The 21,958-nt window shown below is 37.3% G+C and overlaps 3 protein-coding genes across 3 annotated transcripts in view; 2 read left to right on the forward strand and 1 right to left on the reverse strand.

The window, feature by feature from the left end:
- The window catches only part of taf2 (TAF2 RNA polymerase II, TATA box binding protein (TBP)-associated factor), a 31,161-nt gene extending 25,949 nt beyond the window's left edge, over positions 1–5,212 (reverse strand). Inside the window, exons 1-6 of the mRNA XM_007550424.2 lie at positions 4,825–5,212; positions 4,633–4,687; positions 3,596–3,756; positions 2,631–2,749; positions 2,393–2,534; positions 1,454–1,685 (exon numbers count right to left, since the gene is read on the reverse strand). Coding sequence (XP_007550486.1) covers positions 1,454–1,685; positions 2,393–2,534; positions 2,631–2,749; positions 3,596–3,756; positions 4,633–4,687; positions 4,825–4,874 — 759 coding nt within the window. The 5' untranslated portion in view covers positions 4,875–5,212. The remainder of the gene's footprint in view (positions 1–1,453; positions 1,686–2,392; positions 2,535–2,630; positions 2,750–3,595; positions 3,757–4,632; positions 4,688–4,824) is intronic.
- Positions 5,213–5,417: 205 nt separating this feature from the next.
- LOC103136950 (THAP domain-containing protein 6-like) lies at positions 5,418–9,427 on the forward strand. The gene is made up of 6 exons (XM_007550426.2): positions 5,418–5,579; positions 6,850–7,042; positions 7,193–7,306; positions 7,469–7,679; positions 8,116–8,269; positions 8,400–9,427. The coding sequence occupies exons 1-6, from the start codon at positions 5,500–5,502 to the stop codon at positions 8,410–8,412; spliced, it is 765 nt and encodes a 254-aa protein (XP_007550488.1). The 5' UTR covers positions 5,418–5,499; the 3' UTR covers positions 8,413–9,427.
- A 2,819-nt stretch (positions 9,428–12,246) lies between these two features.
- cndp1 (carnosine dipeptidase 1) lies at positions 12,247–20,964 on the forward strand. The gene is made up of 12 exons (XM_007550427.2): positions 12,247–12,348; positions 13,844–13,954; positions 14,496–14,639; positions 16,338–16,500; positions 16,734–16,822; positions 16,962–17,159; positions 17,226–17,310; positions 19,040–19,200; positions 19,294–19,458; positions 19,535–19,676; positions 19,991–20,138; positions 20,696–20,964. The coding sequence occupies exons 2-12, from the start codon at positions 13,844–13,846 to the stop codon at positions 20,772–20,774; spliced, it is 1,485 nt and encodes a 494-aa protein (XP_007550489.1). The 5' UTR covers positions 12,247–12,348; the 3' UTR covers positions 20,775–20,964.
- The last annotated feature ends 994 nt before the right edge of the window (positions 20,965–21,958 follow it).

Below are 21,958 nucleotides of genomic sequence, written 5' to 3' on the forward strand. Positions count from 1 at the left end.
GAGGACAGGAGCACGACAGAGGGCTTGGTACTGGAACCCAGACAGTTGTGTCTCAGATACCACAACTGTGTTTAGAGACTGTGTTTAGAGACATCTAGTGGTCATTAGGAGAAGTTACATAAAGACTCGTTCAAATCTAAATTAATCTAGATTAATTTCACATATTTACAGGAAAAAACTTGAATATTCCCTAATCATAATCCATTTGCAAGAAAAAAAAGATACGATTTCAGAGATTATAAATTCAGATATTGTTAATAAAATGTGCCAGAGGTCCTCTAAGGTTCAAGTGGTAAATTTAAGAGATGTGCATTTGAGTTTAAGTGTCAGTGCTAGACCTGGGTTCTGTTCATTTATCAGACATCACCTGGGTCCGGACTCACCAGGAACGCCTCGAACCAGATCCAGAATACACACCTGAAATAGTGAGCAGGAAGCTGCAGCCAGTCTGGACCCAGACATTTTGTTCCTCTATTACAGGATCTATGTCTGACACTCTGGAAAATATCCACAAGTGCACCTCTCACATTTCCATCTCAATTTTAGAAAACGTCTGCTACTTTTTGTCACAAATGTCTGACTTTATAATCTTAGATAACCTCTGAGTTTTTCTCATGAAATTAAATGTTTGTTTTTTTTTCCCCTCGCAAATGTCTGACTTTACAATGTCACACAGTATTCTAGTTTTAACATTGGAAATTTATGGCAGCAATATGGAAAATTGATTTTTTTTACTTTGTGCAAATTTACAACTTTTCCACAGAGAATATCAGCGTTTTTCCTTATAGATATATGGAATTAACCTAAAAATGTCAATTTCTTTGACAGAAAATTACTCCTTTGAAGATTTGTGTCTCTTATCTACAATGGTCCTAATACTTCAGTATAAAGATGTCTATAAAACAGACAGGCAAAAACCAAATGCTGCTTAGTATCAGAACCACTTTTTTATCTTTACATGGTTATGAGTTTTACTGGAGAATATGGATCTGAAATGAACTTGAATGACTCCAAGAAAATATTTAATTTTGCTTTTTTTCAGATAAAACAAGGTACGGGAAGATTGAAATGCAGGTAAAAGAAAAAAAATTAAATAGTCATCAATATTTTTAGTCAATATATTTTTTTAAAAAAGCCCCTGGGTTCAGCAGCTTCAGTCACTGACCGACTCCACCCTGTGTGGTGAATCAAACAGCTGATTTAGAGGTGACTTAACTAGATAAAACTTGATTAAGTTTTTAAAATCAGAGAAGGTTCTTCAGGTTAGGAGACAATAACCAGGGGGTTGCAAAGTCCCTGAAGTTCCTGGGTTTAACAAGGTTTTTCAGCGATGTGTAGCCCAATGATGAGCAACAGAAAAAAAAGAAAAACATTTTTTTCCTATTCTATTAATTTGAGAACAGAATGTCTGGACATCTTTTAGTGACATCCAGACAGATCACAGAGTACGCACCTCGTGCATGTAGGGGTCCACGAGGATTTCAAAGGGCCCCACAGCCAGGGAGATGTTCGGAGCCGCAGTGGGGATGGGAAGGACATAGTGGAATGTCTTCTTCCTCATGTCATGGGTGTAGATGGTCTCCACCAGGTCCCCACAGGACACTGCCACCATGGACGCATCTACAGTGAACTCCAGCTTCCATGTACACAGCTCTGAGTAGGAGTCCACACAGGGGAACCAGAACCTGAGGAGAGAAGGGATTCAGAGGGGGCCGCAAAGATGGAAGAATTCCCAGGTTTTATTTCATAATGTATTAATCTATTAAAGGGGAAGTATTATGTATTTTCCAGTCACATACTGCCATTTTACTGCACAGAAGTAACCATGGTACCTTCAGTTGTTATAAAAATGCTATATGTCATATATGACTTGAAAGAAATTTGACTTTGAGGTTTAATGTCTTAACATTGGGACACCATCTCTTCAAAAACTCCACCTTCTAGAACTCATCATGCCTCTTCTATTAACCCATTAACAACAATTTTACCCACACTCTATCAAGAAGTAGCTTATATAATGAACCCAGCAGATGAGTAGTTCCACCAAGTGTTTGCTAATTGCTGCTGGCTAGTCTGAAGGAGCTGAATAAGGAGGGGCTGGGGAGGGCTGCTATGTGAGGTGGAATCTCGGAAACTGAAGCTCTGAGGAGGAGTAGCACCTCAAAAGCGGGGCCTATGTCCACCCAGGCATTTTGCAAAGCTGAATGGTTGCCACAGGAAATTAAAGGATTACTCAAACATGCATGAAATAATCAAAGCAACACTCCAGGCATGTTTTTGATGAGTGAATAACATTATAAACATGATGTGAAGCTCAAAAAAGTCGATTTTACATGATACTGGTTACGATGAAGTGGCTTCAGATAATCTGGATGTTGCACTAATGTCCAACCTTGTGGAGTTCTGGTATCCAAAGGAGAACACGTGGGCCCCCCTCTCTGCCATGCTGCCTTCCACATCAGGAACAACAAAGTGTAGACCCCCTTTGGGCTGGTCCAATGAAAACTCAATATAAACCTTTAACACCTTCAGATCTGGACCCAAACACAAACATGTGATACGAGTCATTATCAAAACGATCTCAATCCTTTTTCTGACAGTGTGATGAGAATATGAAGGCAGTATCTCACCGTCTCCTTGTTTCCAGAGCTCAGAGGGAACTTTGATCACCAGTTCTCCATTCCCAGCGTCAGGGTCCACAGCACTTACAGCCGCTGTGTAAGCACTGGAGAAATAGTTCAGGTTCCGTCTGTGCAGACACAGAGGAAAAACATTGTTATCCAGCATTAAAGTTGCATTTCAATTCAGAAAGCTGTCCAAACATTTCCAGCTCAGATAAGCTGCTGGACAACAGCAGGAATGTCAGTAGAACACAAACTGTCTTTAGCAACTTTATACAGATGGTAGCAGAGTCTTAAACCCACCCATGGTCAAAAATACAAATATAGTTTCGGAAATTGGGAATAAAACAGTGTTTTTCCCAGCAACAAACTCCCACATTACTACAGCTCCCTCCACTGTGCTTAACTATGTTACACAGACACATTTTCTTATGGACAATGAGAAAATTGTGGGAAATAACTTTAAAACTGTGGTTGAAGATTAACATTTCCCCGAAGTTGGATATAAAACATCTGCAGGATTCCTCAACATAGTAGGCATTTCTGCAAACGGTAGGCTTTAAGTAAGGGAGAAAGTTAATAAGGATGGAAAAAAAACAAATAAAGAACAAAATAATGAGAGGATTGTACAACGCAAAAAAACAAAGGAATGAAGAAAGGACCCAAAGAAGAGCTAGAGAGGAAAGGAACCTGAGAGGAAAATAAAGAAAGGAAAGCAGACAAAGACAACTTTTAGGCAGTAAGATATGGAATAAAATCTGGGGGAAAAATTTCCCATACTTTTACTTTATAATTTCAGACCAGGAATAGCTTACACAGAAAGCCAAAATGATAAAGACCGGAAGAAATCAAAATTACAAAAAAACAAAATGGCTAAAAGATGAAACAATAGCATCCACTCACACAGAACTCATCAACTCCACGATCTAAAGCGTAAACTAGTTTGTTTCTGTGACAGCTCTGGTTCTACTTACTGTTTGGACTCATTGTGGCATACTTCAAGTGTGGGGTCGTTGTAAATGAAAGGGGCTTCCAGATCGTTGACCCTGACCCTGTAGATTCTGCACTGTTTACTATTCAACTTGATCCTGTTCAGGTTGACCACTGTGGGGAAAATGGTCAGCTCCACATAGCCCTGCAGCACAGTGAGGAGGCAGAGGTCAGTCACTGCTATCACTAGAAAAATACAAATGATTTGAGGTTCGTTTATCTGGTTAGAAAGTAATGTTTAAATGATCACTGAAGCTTAGGAAGACACTCAAAGTTGTTTTTGTTGCTTCGTCTGGATTTCAGACTGAAAATAGGGATTAAGATGTGCTATTTTAATATGTAACTAGTAATTTTCCTTTGCACAATATAATTATCATGTGTGTTGCTGACCTCTTAACCAATTCACCATTGTAAAAAAATATATATTGCAACTTCAATCAGTATTTATCTAATTACCAAAAAACAGTAGCCCAGAAGGGTTATAGTTATGCTAAAACGGAAATTATGAAAGCAAGTTTATCAAAACCTTTGTTGAATGAATTCCATTGTGGTTTTTGCATTTTCTTGACCCTTCTAGGCCATCATAGGGATATTTTCTTTTAGCATAACTTTCATTGTGACCTTTTGTTGTTGTGCTGTGGTCTTTTGTTTTTGTGTTGTGCACTAGGCTAAAGTGGGAGTTATGCCAGCTAGTGTGTCATAACTCTCATGTTAGCATGAATCCTCTTCTGGCTTTTGCTGTTGTGTTGAAACTTTTGCATTTTGTTGAACCTACTAAGCCACCGTAAGTATGAATTTATGGATAATATTCCTTCAGTGGGAAGGTTTTAATTAATTAACCTGAAAAACCAGACTGTAAGAAAGCGAATGGACTGAAGTATGAGGGGAAATCCTACGGATGGATAAAGAGATCCATAGGACTTCTATTATAAATAGATAATGGATAAAACGAATGCTGCCCCTTTTCTTGTCCTCTTTAAGACCTGGAATGTAAAAATCCCCAACTGAGAATAGTACTCACAATGACAGACTTCCTTTGGAAATTGATGTTGTTGATGCACACCACCTGATGGGTCGTAAAAGCAATAACCAAATAATATTAACACGTAAGTAATGTGACAAACCCTAGTAAATATTAGTGACTATTCTGAACACAATTGGAAATCAAATTTCTTTCATTCTGATTTCTTGTAACGAAGAACAGAATACTTATAATTTAAAAGGTCGTGGACTCTCAAATCCTTTATCCTTCTTCTTGTTCATCTTTGATTAGAGTTTGAATAAGTCATGCATCCGTGATGGTGCTCTTCACTTGGCGCTGCTGAAGACCATCAGAGAAAACTCTCATCACACAGCGAACAGATCTGCAGCTGCAAGCCGCTGTGGTGTGGTTCACCCGGAGACTCTCGTAAAAACTCCGCAGACGTATTTCCACATAAAATAATAAAGAGAAGCGGTTAGTTCCGAAGAGGGGTCGAATGACATGGAACCGTTACTTCATTGATACAGAAAAGAGACTCTGTAACATCAAAATAGACGCTCACAGCGCTGTAGCTGCAGCGCTTTGGTGTTCCGCCATTTTGTTTGTAGCCTTTGACCTGCCGCGTAAAAACAAACTAAACAAAAAAGGGAAATAATAATAAATTTATAAAACTTTCACTTATAAGAACGACACAATTTGAATCATAAGTATTAAATTATTATTATTACTCAGATAAACTTGAAAAAAAAAAAGGAACACCTTAACTACTCCATGTGGGCGGAGCCTGCCTAGGAAGAGAAAACAATATTTCTCTTCCTAGGGAGGTCGTATTTCCTGCCTCCCAAATACGACGGCCATCTTGGAGCGGTCGTCCTACCTACTTGGCTAAATCATAAACATCTCAAGATGCCTCAATATTGTGCGGCTAATTTTTGCTCAAATCGACGGACTGTTGACGTTAGGACTCGGGGGATAACTTTTCACAAGTAAGATAAACGTGGAAGCATGCGGCGATTGAAAACCGTATGCATAGAAAAATTCTAAGTGCCTTATAAGTCTCCTGCTATTTTTGGTACAATATCGCATTAAGTGTATCAAATACACTGTTGCTTTTTACAATGAGGTGAAATGTTATAATGGGACAATTAAAGTTTGGTTAAAAAACAACAGCAAAACACTTAAAACCATTGAGGTATGTGAATGCAGACATTCTTTGCATGAGCTACACAATGAAACTTATATTGTACTATATAATGAATGTATAAGTTACGGATTTCCTCTCTGTGTTCAGTGTCTTATATTCGTGTTGTTTGCTTAGATTATCTTGATGCGTACATCATTATCTTTTCAGCGCTGATGTATCGTAAACGGTATAATTTCAAGTTTTGAAAAACAAAAGTTAACCAAATATTTAACATGAGCGCGCAGGTCCACAAGCGACCAGGTTAGATGGATTGAAAGCATAGAGAGTTGCATCTCGTGAGCGCGTGTTGAGTTTTGTACCAGAGTAGCGCTGGTCACTTTTAATTGTTCGTGTGTGGGACTTAAAATTTCGCGCATGGAGTGTAATACACGCTCGTGGGAAATTATTTGGTAAAAAAAAAAAAAAAAAGTCTTCTCAAGCACTGAGTAGCTCATCAAATTGTCAACCATTTAATATTTAAGCATCATCAGACAGACCAAAATATAAAGTTAAGGGGAAATTTTGGTATTTTAATGACCAAAATGACAGTAATTCAATATGAAATATGTGCAACTTTTAACAAAAACTCCAGGTGTATGTCTTTATCTGGTTAAAACATGTTTGTTTTTCATTCAGTGGGTAGAGAATCCAGAAATTTTACTCAATAAGAGTAGTGACAGTGAAATTAGTCAAGTAAAAGTCAAGACTACGCCATACTAAAAATACTCCTACAATAATAATCAAAAAAGTTACCTAAGTAAATGGTAAATGTAATTGAATCAATATCACCATTAACCAACTGACAGCAAGATACCAATATCTCATGTCCACCATTCATACAACAGAAAATCTGACAGCAGTTTTCAAACAAGCTTCCTCACATTTTCATTAGTTTTGGTTCATTATTAACAGATATACATCAAAATAGGAGTTTAATTGAAGTAAAGTTATAAGAAATTGAAAGTAAAAAGTAGTAAAGCAGGGAGAACATTATAATGAAAAAAACAAGACTAGCCTACTTTGAACAATGTTTTTGTGTAGGCACTCGCAAATCTCCTGTTTTCGTTTTGAAGGTTTCCCAAAGACAAAGACATGAGGAAGAAGTGGGAAGCGTCTTTGCAGAGAGAGCGATTCACTGCAAGTAATTCATCCGTGCTGTGCAGTGAGCATTTTAAACGGGAGGATTTCGACAGAACTGGTCAGATTGTCCGACTGAGAGATGGTGCTATTCCATCAATCTTCAGCTTCCCTGCTGACCTCCAAAGAGTAGGTGTATCATCTTAAGTCTCTTAGTACAAATGTACAGATTGTATTATCACTCACAGGACAGGGTGAGATACTCATTTCTCCATTTGTTTATGTGTACAGATTACTATATACTGTAAAGTTCATAATCATGATGCTTTTTTATTTTAGCCAGAAAAGAGCAGGATGACAGTAACCTCCATAAAAGTTGAGCCTTGCCTGTCTGTGGCCTCTCAGGATACCACAGAAACTTGTACCTCACAGCCACAACCTCAGCCTAATGATGTGAGTATTTATATTTTAAACATGATGTCATAATGGTCATGGCCATATTAAACTCTCAAACCACTCTCAGCAGTGGTTTGTTGCCACTCATATTAAACACACTCACAACTGAAGACAGTCAGTTAGATCACATAGTGTAATCTTCATCTCTCTGTCTATTAGGATCATGGCTATGCCTTGCCAGCTTCTCTTACTGCTGTTACGGCTAAACTGAAGGAAGCCTTGGCAAGAGTGGAAAGTCTAGAGAGGGAAAAGAAAAACGCCATGGCCAGAGAAAAGAGGGCAAAGACCACAGTTCAGTCTCTGTTGGGGGATTTGAGTGACAAGAAACTAATTAATAAGAAGCTCAGAGAGAGGCTTGAATTATACTCAGGTAAGATGAAATTAGCTCTTTGAAACTCATATTCAAGACCCATTCAGTAAATTTTTGAAGAGTCCATTTATTTCAGGAACTTTAACACTAAGTGAAACACTTTATGTAGATTAACTAAACATAGATTGGAAAGGCTTTCTTGCTCTTAATTATGATTTCCTGCTAATTTGTGTTAATGAACACATGAGATTTTAAATCAGACACATTACATCAGACCAATAAAAAAACATTTTTAATGCAGAGATGTAACCTTAATGAAAAGTATGTCTTATACCTGCTTTTAGGTTGTCATCTATTTTCAAAAGGTACTTTTTATCTAACAAATGAGCTTCATTGGAACACGTATTCTAATTTATTTAATATAACTACAGTTTTTTAACATCCTCAGATATTTATCTGAAGGAGAGGTTTTTCATTTTTGCTCTTAAAATTTCAGATCTTCAGCTGGACTTCTTAGAAAATCAGGGCCATGAGTACTCAAAGGAGCACAGAGAGTTTGCCCTCACACTCCATCTGCACAGTCCAAAGGCATACAAGTACCTCCGGGATACTGGAAAATTGCCCCTCCCACATCCACATACATTACAAAGGTAACCTTAATGTTGACCAGTTTATTTATTGTTTTAATTACAATAAACTTTGAAAATATACTTAATGAATGTCTATGTATGTTATGTCTTATCAGTAATTCCTGTATGATGTGCCTGTTTTGTAATCTAGGTGGCTGGAATAACAATCCATCTGCATGCCAGTTCCAGGACATCTGATGGTTCGATGTGGTGGCTCCCCTAGTGGCAATGTGGCTGCCCAGCATGACACCTTGTCCCTGTCACCTTTAGATGTCCTCTGCTTGAATTGCTGAAGAGTAACAATCTCCATTTCAGATGTTGTGTGCGACCATGGCAATCTTCCAAATAAGTTTGGTGGTCTGGTGGAAAATGCTCTGGTTTCTACAGCAGGATTTGTAGCAGATTCTACGGAAACTGCTGTGTCATGTGAGCTGGTCAGAAAGGCTGTGTCATCATTTGATGGGTTACCACCTCCTAACCCTGAACAACTATGGTTCCATCACAAGGCACAGTGAAGCTGCTGAGAGCTGAGATACTAGAGCTTCAACACAGCAACCTCCAAAGGTGTCAACCATTGCACACATTGTTCGCAAAGAGACTGGAGAAGATTAGACATAATTTGACACTCAGGGCTTCCCCCAGTGTATCATAAGCCTGGCGGGCAGGCAAGCTTTACTCGTGTGCGTTTAATCTCAACATGTTGAGTTTGTGTCTGCGCTGATAAAGTCTGAATTCCTGGTTAGCCGGTGCGTTGGTGAGCCAGTGGTACTGTCCGTGGAGGAGCTTTCATGCTCGCCTCGTAGTTGCGCAGCCCACGGGTTTATTTTTATTGTATTTGTTTGCAGTGACACAATGCATCAAACTGTACAATATGAAATGCTTTATCTACAGTAGAATTAATGCGCACATCCACGCTGAGAGCAGACAAACCCGTCCCATAAAGCTTGAGCAACCAAAACAGTCTTTGTGGTGCTTATTAAAAACCTTAATAGCCATGAAATGGAAGAGCTACTAAAACCACGCAATTTGTCAGCTTAACATCTTTCAATACAACGATGTATTAATGCATCTTTAATACCGACGGTAGTATTAAAGATGACACTGATAATCATCATTCTTTCTGCCTTGTTCTCAATGGTTATGACTTTGTTTTTTAAGATAAAAATGCACCACATTGTCAAAGTCACTTCTCTTGATTTACAGAAAGGCAGTACAAGAAAAAACAGTTACATTTTATTTGACGGGATGTGCACAAGACTGACATAACACCTGTCATGAATATAAAGAAGTCTTTATGAATGTTTATGACTGTTGTCATGAAGTGTCAATTGGTAAATAATGACACTTTTAATGCAAAGTTGCATTAAAAGCCCCAATTTTGCATGATTTTGCAAACAATGTCACTTTAGTGCAAAGTTCACCCTTTTAATGGACTTTCAATGCAACCTTTAGAGCAACTTTGCATTAAAAGTGTCATTATTTACCCATTGACACTTTATGACAACAGTCATAGCCATTCATGAAGACTCCTTCATCTTCATGAGAGGTGTTATGTCAGTTTTATGTACACCCGGTCAAATAAAGTGTTACCAAAAAAAACTTCTGCAAAGCAGTCCTGTTTCTGGGATTTTAGCTCATGTAAAACTTTTATGAGCAACTCTATAAATATGTAAATATGGTTGTGTCATCACAGATAACTGATTATTTGTGTGTATTTATATAGTTTACCCATGTGCATATAATTATAAATAATCTAATCATATTAAGTTTTAATAATTAATCCCTTCTATATTTGTATGATTGTATGTATACATAGATATACAAATGTATAGATAAAATCTTAAAAAATATAAAAATATGAGTGACTGTGTGGTTTGCAAAATACTTTTTGTACATCATTTTAGAATATTTCATTACTGTTAACCCCACCAGAAATATACTGAACCATGTGTCCATATACATGACTGTATGCATAAAGTTTCAGGAAAGAAAATGTGAAAATCAGTTTAGTATTCAGTGATTTATGTCTCATTAAACCATTCATTACATCTGCCAAACAGATTACACAGAGCACAGCAGGCAACCTTTCCAAGATGTCGGAGGCATCTACCTTATTAGGTCTGACTAAGGGGAGAGCAGTTTTTTAAAGATTTATTTAGGATAGATGACGATAATGACACAGAAAACAACCAAGAAACGCAATGTCTAAAGTTAATGAAAAAAAAAATCTTTAAGTTTTTAGAGATTCTAATGTTTTGAAATTCACAGTTTCAGCAGACTACTGATAGACCAGGAATCAAACGTTTAACTATGCATCTTAAAACATCACAGATGTTAATAGGTCAAGCCAATTAATGCAAATGAGAATTAAAGATATTGGTGGCCAGGGTTTCCCTCAGTGTATTATAAGCCTGACGGGCCACAAGGTTTTACATGTGCCCCACCATTGCTTATTTATTTCTTTTTAAAATGTTTGCATTTTTAAAATTTTATAGTTGGTCTTCAGGTATTAATCTTCCAGTCTTTCAATAACACATAATTATAAAGGGATATTTTCAAATTTCCTGTCAACTTTAAACATTTTTTAACTCAAAGACACAACGAGGTGCTGGATGAATGACTGCCCAAGCACCCAACCACTGGGCTTAGAAAGTTTTCTGGGGGAAACCTTGAGTACCATTACTGAGCAGTTACTCCAAGAGAAGAAGCTTTATAGATCAAATGTAGCAATAAATTCATAAACTCTGACTTTGATTTGCTTTTTCAGCTGTTCATTGTCCTGTGGAGATTTGGCATAAAGCGCTATCAGCTCATCAGAAAGCAATGAATTATCAACAAAGTGAGAGGTTTCTATTACCTTCTTGTTAGGTGTAACAACTTCCAATCTGTTTATCCATATTTTTTAAATAGTTGTGATGATAAATACAGAAAGAAAATATTTATCATAACAACAGTAATAATCATAATATCTGGTGCCTACATCATTTTTTATGCAGGCTACCTCCCATGAAAGTTAATCCAGGGACCTGGGTAATGTTTAGGGGACGCTGGCAAAAAAACGGTGGAGAACCACTGGCCTCAACCTTTTCACCCATCAGAAACTGAAAACACTGGAATCTGAAGAAAAAAAGATTTCAATATAAAAACATACAATCTGAAAATGAAACAAAACAAGACATTTTCAGAATATGAAAATGCATAATAAGAAGTGAATGAAAAAACATTCAAACTAAAAGAAACTTGGGTTTCTTTACAATACAGATGCATTTTTGGAGAGGGAGGTTTCAGGTGTCCAGATCAAAATTATACATTTGCTTGAAAATACACTTTTCTCTTTATCTTTGGTCTAGTGAGTTAATCAGGGCTCATTTTTATTAATATGTAGACTTTCTATTCTAAATATTAAAAATGTGCCCCGCAGTCAGAAACCATGCATAGTATTAGCTGACTATTAAACACACACATACAAATCTGTTCCAGTCCCCACTGCTGATCTTGGTTTTGCAGATTTCCGGGATAACTAGGAGTCCATTCTGGAACCAAGTCAACACAGCACCTCCTTTCCTCTGTCCTGTAACTCCTACTACAGAAAACGACAGTTGTGTATGCATTTGTGAGTGCGAATGGGTGAATGTGACTCTAATGAAAAACGCTACGAGTCAATATAAGTGGAAAAGTTTGGTCCATTTATCATTTCCCATGAATTCATTCACATTGCCCTATGAGAAACTGCTATTCTTTTGAGGTTTAGTTCAGGGGGCCGTCTGTTGTGCAACTTGTTATGTGTGTGGGGGAGCACAATAATTAGGAGTTTCACATGATGTTTTGTCCTTCCGAGCACCCCTCCCCTTAACCCCCCATCGTTGATCCAAGCACATTCTTGGACCAAGATCAATAGATCTGAGTGGAGTTTTGTCTCTCTCAGCAAGAAAAAAGTCATTTGTCTGCTGTCTTGGCAAGATGTCAGGAAACATTTGACAGTGTGACCCCGGGGCCCGGTAAGAGTGCAGCATGAGGGAATGTGTATAAATGTCCCACCAGCAACATGGGGCCACAGCTGCTGGGCCTGATAAGACTGTTTCCACTGCATCTAAGAGAAGGTAAGGAAATATATTCATCTTGTGAAGATATTATATGTTAATCAATATAGAAATAAGGTTTAATCTGTATCGAGATAAAGTTGAAAAGTTATTAACGGTTTAGAGGGATCAGGCAGAAGTTGTAAAAGTTCTGTTAAAAAGCTGCTTAGTGTGATGGAGTGACTCAGCAGAGCAGAAGGTTGTAGAGGGTCTAAAATGTTTCCACATTCATGTTAAAATGCTTTTGTAGATGTTAAAAGTTTCAAATTATTTCTAAATGTTCTCCACCTTTAAATTGATCTATACAATTAAGCTGAAAACAAATACATTAAATAGATTTTTGTTAAAAAAAAAACCTAACCCTGGATGCAAACTTGATTTGTTGAAACATCTTCTAATACCATTTTATGATTCAGTCAGGATGTCACATCTTAATCAGAGAATTCCCATTCTGCTTTTCAAATGTTCTGCAGATATTTCAGATGGAAACAAATTCCTTTATCCACTGTTTACCACCCAGATTTTTTGCCATATTCAGTTCTAGAGTCTGGTTGCATCATTTCATCAAATCTGGAATGATTTAGAGTCTAATACTGTAAAATATGATCTCTCTTTATCTACATCATCCCAGCAAAGGTGTGCACAACTGTTCTCTGTGAATTAGATGTTTTGGATCTGTGGCCCAAAGGTTCTTACTTTGCATGAAAATGTGTTTGAGTATTCTGTGGAAAAAAGATTTCTATTTTTCAATCTTGGACCACTACATACGGAGGGAACAGGTTTTTCCATGTGGGACACAACTAGTACTTTAATTCCTGGAGCTCCTTTAGTCCTACTGTTGGTCTCACGGCAACGTCCTAAACCCATTTCTGGTTTTCCTCACTATTGTCTCATATTGCATCTTGTTTTCACTGACAACCTGCTAAGTGAGGTGTTAGAAGGGCTCTGGGTGGTCTGCCAGCAGCCTGCATGTTTCTGTGTCAAAAACGTTAAAAGTGGACAGGATATTAGAAAATATTACTAGGTAATTCTGTGTTATTGGGTCACTATATTGACAATATTTAAACACCAACTGAAGAGTCTTTATAAAAGGCCAACACAAAAAACCTAATGAAGTCATCAGATAGTGGATCTTCAGACAAGCTGTGTAATGATGGTCACATTTAAAATGAAAATAAAATACATATTGCCTACTAAGAAAAATAATGAGAAAGTATGCTTATATGCTTATATTAAATATTTTCAGAGCACAGAATGTGTTGTTTTAAGTTTTCTTGTGTTTTACTAAAACCACCTGTTTTATTTAGTCAGTTTTTGTTAGTTTAATAAGGGTATGTACATCTTTGAGAGCCACTGTACAGATAATTGCTGAGTATCTGCTTGAGTTTTAAATTAGAACTACTTCAATATTCAGTTAGATTATGATGTAATGATTATTAATTTAAGATGATTTGTGATAACTTCTTTTTCCAACAAGCTACTCCCACTATCATTCGATTTTTCATTTTTCCACTAGATGAATCTTCAAACAGTCCCCTTCATCCTGCTGGTCATTTCCTGTGGCCAGGCTTCCCAGTACACCGAGCTGGCGCAGTACGTTGATGACCATCAGGAAGAACATGTTGAGGTGACAACTTGAACCACTGATGGTGCTGTTTCTCCATCTCACTGCTCAACTTTTTGACATACTACTTGCCTCATCTCTCCCCAAAGCTGATTGCTCTGACTACATGTTGATCAACCACAATCATTGGGTCCAGCGAATGCAAGCAGTTTGCACCTATTAACAAGAAGCTCAAATAAAAGTGGGAGAAGGTTTTCTGTTGCAGGATCTTCCGCTCACCCTCAGCCTAACATGGTTAGACTATGGTTGTGTCTCCACCATAGTGCACAATGACAGCAGGTCATCCTTAGAGATTTCATTTGTTTGAGTTCTGGTTCATAAAAGCACTCCATAGTTCATGTCCACAGGTATGTGAGGACAGGTCTGACATAAAAGTTAGGACGAAGAAAATTATGATTTGTTGAAGATGTGGGTATTAGTTGCTTACAGGAGGATTCACTTCACTTATTCAACAGAATAACTTTCTGTTGTATCAACATAAACTTTCTTTGGACTGATTAAAAGTTGTAGCTCATTCACAATGAGATTTTGATTTGTGCGCCAGGCTCTGAGGGAGTGGGTTGCAATTGAAAGTGACTCGAGCAACATTCTGAGAAGACCAGATCTGCACCGCATGATGGAGCTGGTGGCTGAGAAGCTGAGACTGATGGGAGGGACAGTACAACTGGTCGACATCGGAGAGCAAGAGGTCAGTGACAAAACCCCCAGGTCTCTGCTAAAGCGATTCCCTTTTTTAACTTCTCTTTGAGAATTTGGAGTGTGTCGTCTTTACTTCAGTAGGCTAATAATAATTCTGCAGCGGTTGCTCCATTGGACAGGTATATGTCTTTGTTAATATACCTGAGATGACAAAACTATAGCTTGATTTACCAGAACAGTCAAGCACAAACCTTCTGAAGGCCAGGAGCTGACAGTTAACAGCAGGTTCAGAAACATTTTCAAAAGTTGACCCAATTTACAGCATCACCTTCTGGATAAAAGCATCCCATATTCAAACTGAATCTAAACATTCAGCCTTTCAATGTGCCCTGCTCACCAATTACCTTTCACTTCTGCTCCACCTAAGACCCAGTGGCAGCCACTTTATGGAAAACCAGTTAATGATCTGACATTTATTCAGCAACGACAACAATAAAGTGAAAGGTGGAATTAATAAAGTACTTTGAATTTGATCAAAAAGGAGATTATTGCCAGGAGATTGAGTTCATTTAAAACACCAACTAAAATAAAAGAGTACAAACACCTGGAGTACCAGCCTAGAGTAATTGTCACTTGTAAAAGGAAAAACTAAATTATTTAGCACTTTGTTTCTTTAGATTGTTATAATGACTGGATACAGGCATCTGAAAATACCTCCCATGAGAGTTAAATGTATGATGTCTCATTCTGATTGAACAAAAACAACAATATCAAAAACTTGTCACTATTTGTGAAGACTTCTTCACAAACACTGAATATATCTTCTTGTTATATCTTGTGAAGATATAACAAAATCAAACCTCATTTGCATCCTGGGAGAAGAAGTATAAGAGGTCGAGGAATATAAATACCTCAGTGTTCATCTGGACAACACACGGGACTGGAGACTCAACAGTGAAATCATCAATAAGAAGGAACAGAGAAGACTGGACTTCTTACGAAAGCTAAGATCCTTCAAGGCTTTTAGCAAGATACTGCAGATCTTCTATAAGTCTGTTGTTGAGAGTGTCATCTATTCATCCGTCATCAGTTGAGGCAGCAGCATCAGAACCAAGGACCTAAAAAAGGTTCAATAGCCTGATAAAAAAGGCTGGTTCTGTCCTGGTTCTGTCCTGGTTCTGTTCTGGTTATGTTCTGGTTCTGTCCTGGTTCTGTCTTGGTTCTGTTCTGGTTCTGTTCTGGTTCTGTCCTGGTTCTGTTCTGTGGATGGCTGTGGAACCTCTGGAGATGATGATTCAAAGAAGGATTCTTTGTAAAATAAAGAAAATTATAGACAACCCTGACCATTCTCTTTATGAGACTGTCTTGGAAAAACAGAGTGCCTTCAGTCAGAAGCTTATTCAGATTCACTGTAAGACAGACTGTTACAGGAGATTTTTCCTGCCAACAGTGATCACTATCTACAATAATTCTTTGAAGAATTTAAATTAATGAGTTACAACATCTAATTTCCCTTTGGGATCAATAAAGTATTTGTGAATTTTGAATTTGAGTTAGCTATTGTTTTAACTGTATTGTCATATCCTCATTTGTAAGTTATTTTGGATAGAAGCTTCTGCCAAATGTATAAACATACATTAACACCCCCTGGTACTGATTCACATTGTGCCATATTATTTCAAAATCTGGGGATAATGTGTCATTTTGTAGAAATGTGTGAATACCAACCATGCCTTTGTACATGCAGCTTCCAAGTGGACAGACGATAGCACTGCCAAAAGTAGTGACAGCTCAGTTTGGGAGTGACCCCAGCAAACACACAGTGTGTGTCTACGGTCATGTGGATGTTCAGCCGGCGAAGCTGGAGGACGGCTGGGCTACCAATCCCTACAACCTGACAGACATCAACGGTAGCCACCATTATGTTCAGTTCAGTTTTTTTTACCTGATTTTTAACTGATTAAATGATGATTTCTTCTTGTGGAATTATTTTTCATACATCAGTCCAAAGATAACTATTATGTCTGTTTGAAACATCTCAAAAATGACATAATTTGTGATTTGCATTTAAATTTTCCTGACCTACAGCGAATTCTAGCTATAGTGTCATAAATAAATATGTTTTATGGCACTGTACCTTCAGGTAATCTGTATGGAAGAGGAACATCAGACAACAAGGCTCCCGTTCTGGCCTGGATCCACGCTGTACAGGCTTACCAAGCCCTCAGCATGGTGAGAGAAAACACACCAGCCCCTATAGAGACATTATTATGTATTATGTAAATATAGCCATTTAACTTCAAATGGCTATATGTCTGTATGTCAACAGTTACTGCATTTGTTCTTAAACTCTACTTTTGGCATCCACCAGGACCTGCCAGTGAATGTGAAATTTCTCATTGAGGGTATGGAGGAGACAGGCTCCAACGGCCTGGATGCAATGATCCTGGCACAGAGAGACACCTTCTTCTCTGATGTGGACTACATCGTCATTTCTGACTGTGGCTGGCTGAGCAGCCGGCCAGCCTTAACCTATGGCACCAGAGGGAACTGCTACTTCTTTGCTGAGGTTGTAGAATTCTTTCTTGAAACCTTTCTGTCTGTATCTGATTCTTACTGTGTTGTGTGTTTGTAGGTTGAAGGCCCTAAACAAGACTTACATTCTGGTGTCTATGGAGGCACTGTGATCGAACCAATGACTGACCTCATTGGCATTCTTGGTGGGTTTAAAGGGCGTTTTCCTTTGATTCTTACACTTTGCCCTGTTTATTTGCGTTTCTGTTCCCTTTGGTAGTTTATGCAGCTGTTTTCTTTTAAGAATAAAAAATTCTCATCGAAACAGTCCCCAGTGAATTAACTGAAGGGCTAAAGGAGCAGAACCCTTTGGTCTCTATGGAAAACATCCCCTAAAATACTTGAGTGTTTAGAAATGGCGAGATAAGTTAGGGAAATTTGAACTGAATTGGTTTATAATGTGGTACCTATATGTTTTGCAGTAGTTTGTGCTTTGTACAATTTAAAAAAAACAAAAAAACAACAACATTTTTGTCAGATTTAAAAATAAAATCAAGAGCCTCCTGACAAATCTCCTCAGTAAGAAATCATCATTTTGAAAAAATGCTCAAACCTATAAGTTGCTACAGTAAATTATCTGGTGTATTTAGCTACCGTTGTTTTCCAAATTTTCTGTTTTTCACATGCTAATGTTTGTGATAGTCAAATAATGTTACTATCAAAGATAACATCAGCAAATATAAAAAACTGTTTTTAGACAATGATTTCATTCAACAAGGGAAAAATCTATCTAAACCAAGCTCACCCTATGGTAAAGTCATTGCAACCCCTTTTTTGTTAAATCAGGAATTAATTGATATGTTAAAAAACAGTGAGTTTAATTTCAGTGAGCACATCCAGACCTGATTAATCCCAGACGTGTAGAACAACATCACTTAAATAGAACCTTGCTGTCAACATGAAATGTGCTAAAAGACTTTAAAAAGCAAGCCATCACGTCTAAAGCTAATAAAGAAGGTGAACAGCAGATGAGAAACAGTTACTCAGATCTACTGGTCTAAAAAGAAAACCATTTTTAGTGAGTCCAGAGAACCACGAGTGATAACCATTTTCCACAAATGAAGACAATTTGAACAAGTAGCAGAAAAGTGAAACTTGCAGGGCAAAAAAAAAAACTTCTGACCAAAAAGAGCTGTCTCTTCACAAAAAAAACAAAAAAACATCTTAGCAGTCTTCAAGACTTTTGGACAAATATTCTATAGACTGATGAGATAAAAGCGGAACTTCTTTGGAAGCTGTGTATCCCATTACATCTGCTTTGACTCTAACTGCATTTCAGAAAAACACAATCACACCAATAGTCAAACTTAGTGTTGATACTATTTTGGTCTTAGCTGAAATCAAAATGGAAGTTTTAAGATGATCTAGTCAAATTCAAACTGAGTGAAATGCAGTAGCATGTTGGGGAGGGGGGAAATCCAAAGTGACTGAATTAAAACCACTGCCACTTTGATTTTGATTTTTTTTAATGACAGTAGGACTCTAAAGTTTCAAGTGTTTAGGGGGTAGGAGTTTATAAGTTCTCACTTCTTCCTACCCCATTTTGAGCATGATATGTTAACTGAAACAAAAAATCTGTATTTTCTCTTCTTTTTTATGCACTTCTTGTTACTGTGCACTATTTTATTTTTATATTTGCATTTGTATCATGTTCGAATAAAATTTCATTTCAAATTTCAAATTTCATTTCAAACAACTCTGCAAACATGAATGGGTCAACATTTCTCTACAGAGATGTAAAATAAAACTTGCCAGTTATAAACTATGGTTTAATTTTGAATGCTTTCCTCAGCTAATGTTTTATATTGGGGGAAATTACAGAAAAAATAGTTTAAAAAAATCCTTAGTTGCTTTATATGGTCACTTTTCTCTCAGACACACTCATCAGCCCCAGTGGAAAGATTCTTATTCCAGGGATCCGGGAAGCAGTGGCTCCTCTGTCTGATGAAGAATGGAGAATGTATCAAGATATTGAGTTTGACGTGGACAATTACAAGAACAAGACTGGCGTCAGCCACCTCATGTACAACAACAAGGTAGTAATAAAGTCAAGTCGGAACACCCCCCCCCCAAAAGAAAAACAAGAGTTTTCTCCTGACTCAACGAGTCTCTGTATTGCTCTTCCAAAGGTGGACTTGTTGGCCCATAGGTGGCGCTACCCCACTGTTTCCATCCATGGTATAGAGGGGGCTTTCTCTGACTCCGGCACAAAGACAGTCATCCCTGCTAAGGTCACTGCTAAGTTCTCAATAAGACAAGTCCCTGACATGGACCCAGCAGCGGTCAAGAAACAGGTAGCATATATGAGTTCTTTAGAGTGTTGATTTATGTCGTGCTGTGCTTTACTAACATCTCCTTTTTATACTTTAGGTGACGGACTACCTTCAGTCTGTGTTTGCTAAGAGAAAGAGTCCTAACACGCTGAAAGTTACCATGGTGATTGGGGCCAAGCCCTGGCTGGCTGACACTAAGCACCCTCTGTATGAGGCTGGAAAGGCAGCGATCAAGAGAGGTAAGAAAGCTACTTCAGCTTTCCAGGGACTGGATCCTACAACAGCCTTTTAGAGCCATTATAGATAGAAAGAAATAATCTGTACTGCACACAGCTATATGTTTTACTTCAGTTGTCTTCTACCTGAACTGTTTGGCTTTACAGAAGCTTGTTAAGCTGACGAGAGATGTTGTGCTTATTTGTGAAATTGTAAAAGTATTTAGGGCTTTTGAAAATGCTTTGTTGTTTTTTTTCCAACACTGAAGAACATACAATAGACAAAAAGGTTTTGCATTTGAGTTATACATACATGATACATATTGGCTCTCTTTCAGTTTTCAATGTGGATCCTGATCTAATCCGTGAAGGTGGGACCATCCCCATTGCCAGAACCTTCCAGGATGTGACGGGGAAAAGCATCATCATGATGCCCATTGGAGGCTTTGATGATGGAATGCACTCCCAGAATGAGAAAATGAGCAGGTTTTACACACTTCATGCCTAACAACTACTCTAATTTCCTTTTTTTATTTTACAGGATAAGTTTAATTATTTTCAGTTTTGGTCTCTTTTGCTCAAGGACACTGTTGGAAGCTGTGGGTATAATGTTAGCTGTGTGCCCTCATGTGACTCCACAGATTTTCTTTCAGATTAATTTCAGCCGCTTGGTCAGTCGGTTCTAAAAGTTTAGTTTTCCTCCTTTGAAATCATTCTTATGTAGATGCATGTGGAGACTCACTGAGGTTTCTGAATGAAAGATTAAATAGAAATATGATTTACTGTCCCACAGTGGGGAACATCTGGTGTAACATTAGGAAAGTGACAGTTAATGACACATGTAGATTCACATAAAGATAACAAATATAATATAATATATAAAATTAATTTAGGAGTAACAGTGTACAATATGGGCAAAATTAATAAATAAAATACTGTGCAGTTATTAAAAATAGCATAGTTCAGTTGCACATTCCTGTGAATGTGCAACTGAGTTGAATAATTTTTTTTAAAAATGCACAAAATACTTTTTTATTTTGCAGGTACAACTACATCGAAGGAACCAAGTTATTCATCGCCTACCTGAATGAAGTCGCCCAGATTAACAAGACCAGTGTTTGATCTATCTATCTATCTATGTATCCATCCATCCATCCATCCATCCATCCATCCATCCATCCATCCTTGTTTGTTCTGGTTATTTTCATCCCTCCCCATGTATAATTAGTGTTAGTTATGTTCTAGATCATGCAGTCCTGTAGTACACTGCATTTGTTTCATTTAATAAAAATAAAACAAATACAAAACTGTGTATACATTTTAATTGAAAAAGATTCTGTCATGTTGTATAATAAGTGGTAATAAGGAGTCAAAAACTACATTGTTCACTGAGTCATTTATTAAAATAGAAGTGGAAGGTTTATTTTCCTTATCAAATATTTAAAAAAAAATAATAAAAATTTAAATATTTAAACATAATACATGCATAAGTAGTCACACTATAAGACTCAGAACTGAGACCAGGTTCATCTGATCGTCCTTCAGACATTTCTGCAACTTGACTGGTAAAGCCAGTTGACTGAGGACCTTGGTCAGAAAGCTGATCAATACCCAATGGTCACATGTTCAATTCAGTTTATTGAACACATGACCATCTCAAGATACTTTACAAAAAACATCAATTTAATTCAATCATGCAGACAGATTCCTAGTAAATTACGTCCACTCCACATTTATCATAGTTATCAAACAGTGGATGTGTTTCCATTACAAATGGAATGGAATTACAAAAAAATTATCAGTATTCTGCTGATCTCAAAAAACACAAATCTGCAGTTGCAGTGTTTCTATTAAATAAAAAACACAATTAAAATCACATACATAAGTCGGTTCACATGATATTTAAAAACCATGCAACGCCATCATCCTCCTACCACTTCCTGTCGTCGTCGTCTTCTTTTTTTGCCAGTAGTAATATCCGGCTGCTGATCACATCACTCCCATGATGCAAAAAAGTGTTTCCATTGCAGTTTTGTAAAATACACTAATTTAAGTACATCTAGCACAAAATCTTTAAATTAAAAAATTTGAGTTTTTTTTTCTTAATCAGCATGTCTCCATTAAGCTAATAAATTTTTTTAATTACAATTTTTGCAATAATATGGTCAGTGGAAATGCAGCTAATGAAGGCAAGTTCAGTTTATAATACATATTGGTTAAATAGTTTTCAATAACATCAACATTCCAACAAAAATCAAAGCAAACTCATCGGCCATTGTATCGATTTATATGAGACTGAAAAGTGC

This window comes from Poecilia formosa, unplaced genomic scaffold (assembly GCF_000485575.1).
Source record: "Poecilia formosa unplaced genomic scaffold, Poecilia_formosa-5.1.2 Scaffold36, whole genome shotgun sequence".
Classification (NCBI taxonomy): domain Eukaryota; kingdom Metazoa; phylum Chordata; class Actinopteri; order Cyprinodontiformes; family Poeciliidae; genus Poecilia; species Poecilia formosa.

Coding starts and splice junctions, on each gene's coding strand:
- cndp1 (XM_007550427.2), top strand. CDS start 13,844: ATGAATCTTCAAACAGTCCCCTTCATCCTGCTGGTCATTTCCTGTGGC. Junction 14,640..16,337: donor TCGACATCGGAGAGCAAGAG/GTCAGTGACAAA, acceptor TTGTACATGCAG/CTTCCAAGTGGACAGACGAT. Junction 17,160..17,225: donor ACTGCTACTTCTTTGCTGAG/GTTGTAGAATTC, acceptor GTGTGTTTGTAG/GTTGAAGGCCCTAAACAAGA.
- LOC103136950 (XM_007550426.2), top strand. CDS start 5,500: ATGCCTCAATATTGTGCGGCTAATTTTTGCTCAAATCGACGGACTGTT. Junction 5,580..6,849: donor CGGGGGATAACTTTTCACAA/GTAAGATAAACG, acceptor TTCGTTTTGAAG/GTTTCCCAAAGACAAAGACA. Junction 7,043..7,192: donor TCCCTGCTGACCTCCAAAGA/GTAGGTGTATCA, acceptor TTTTTATTTTAG/CCAGAAAAGAGCAGGATGAC.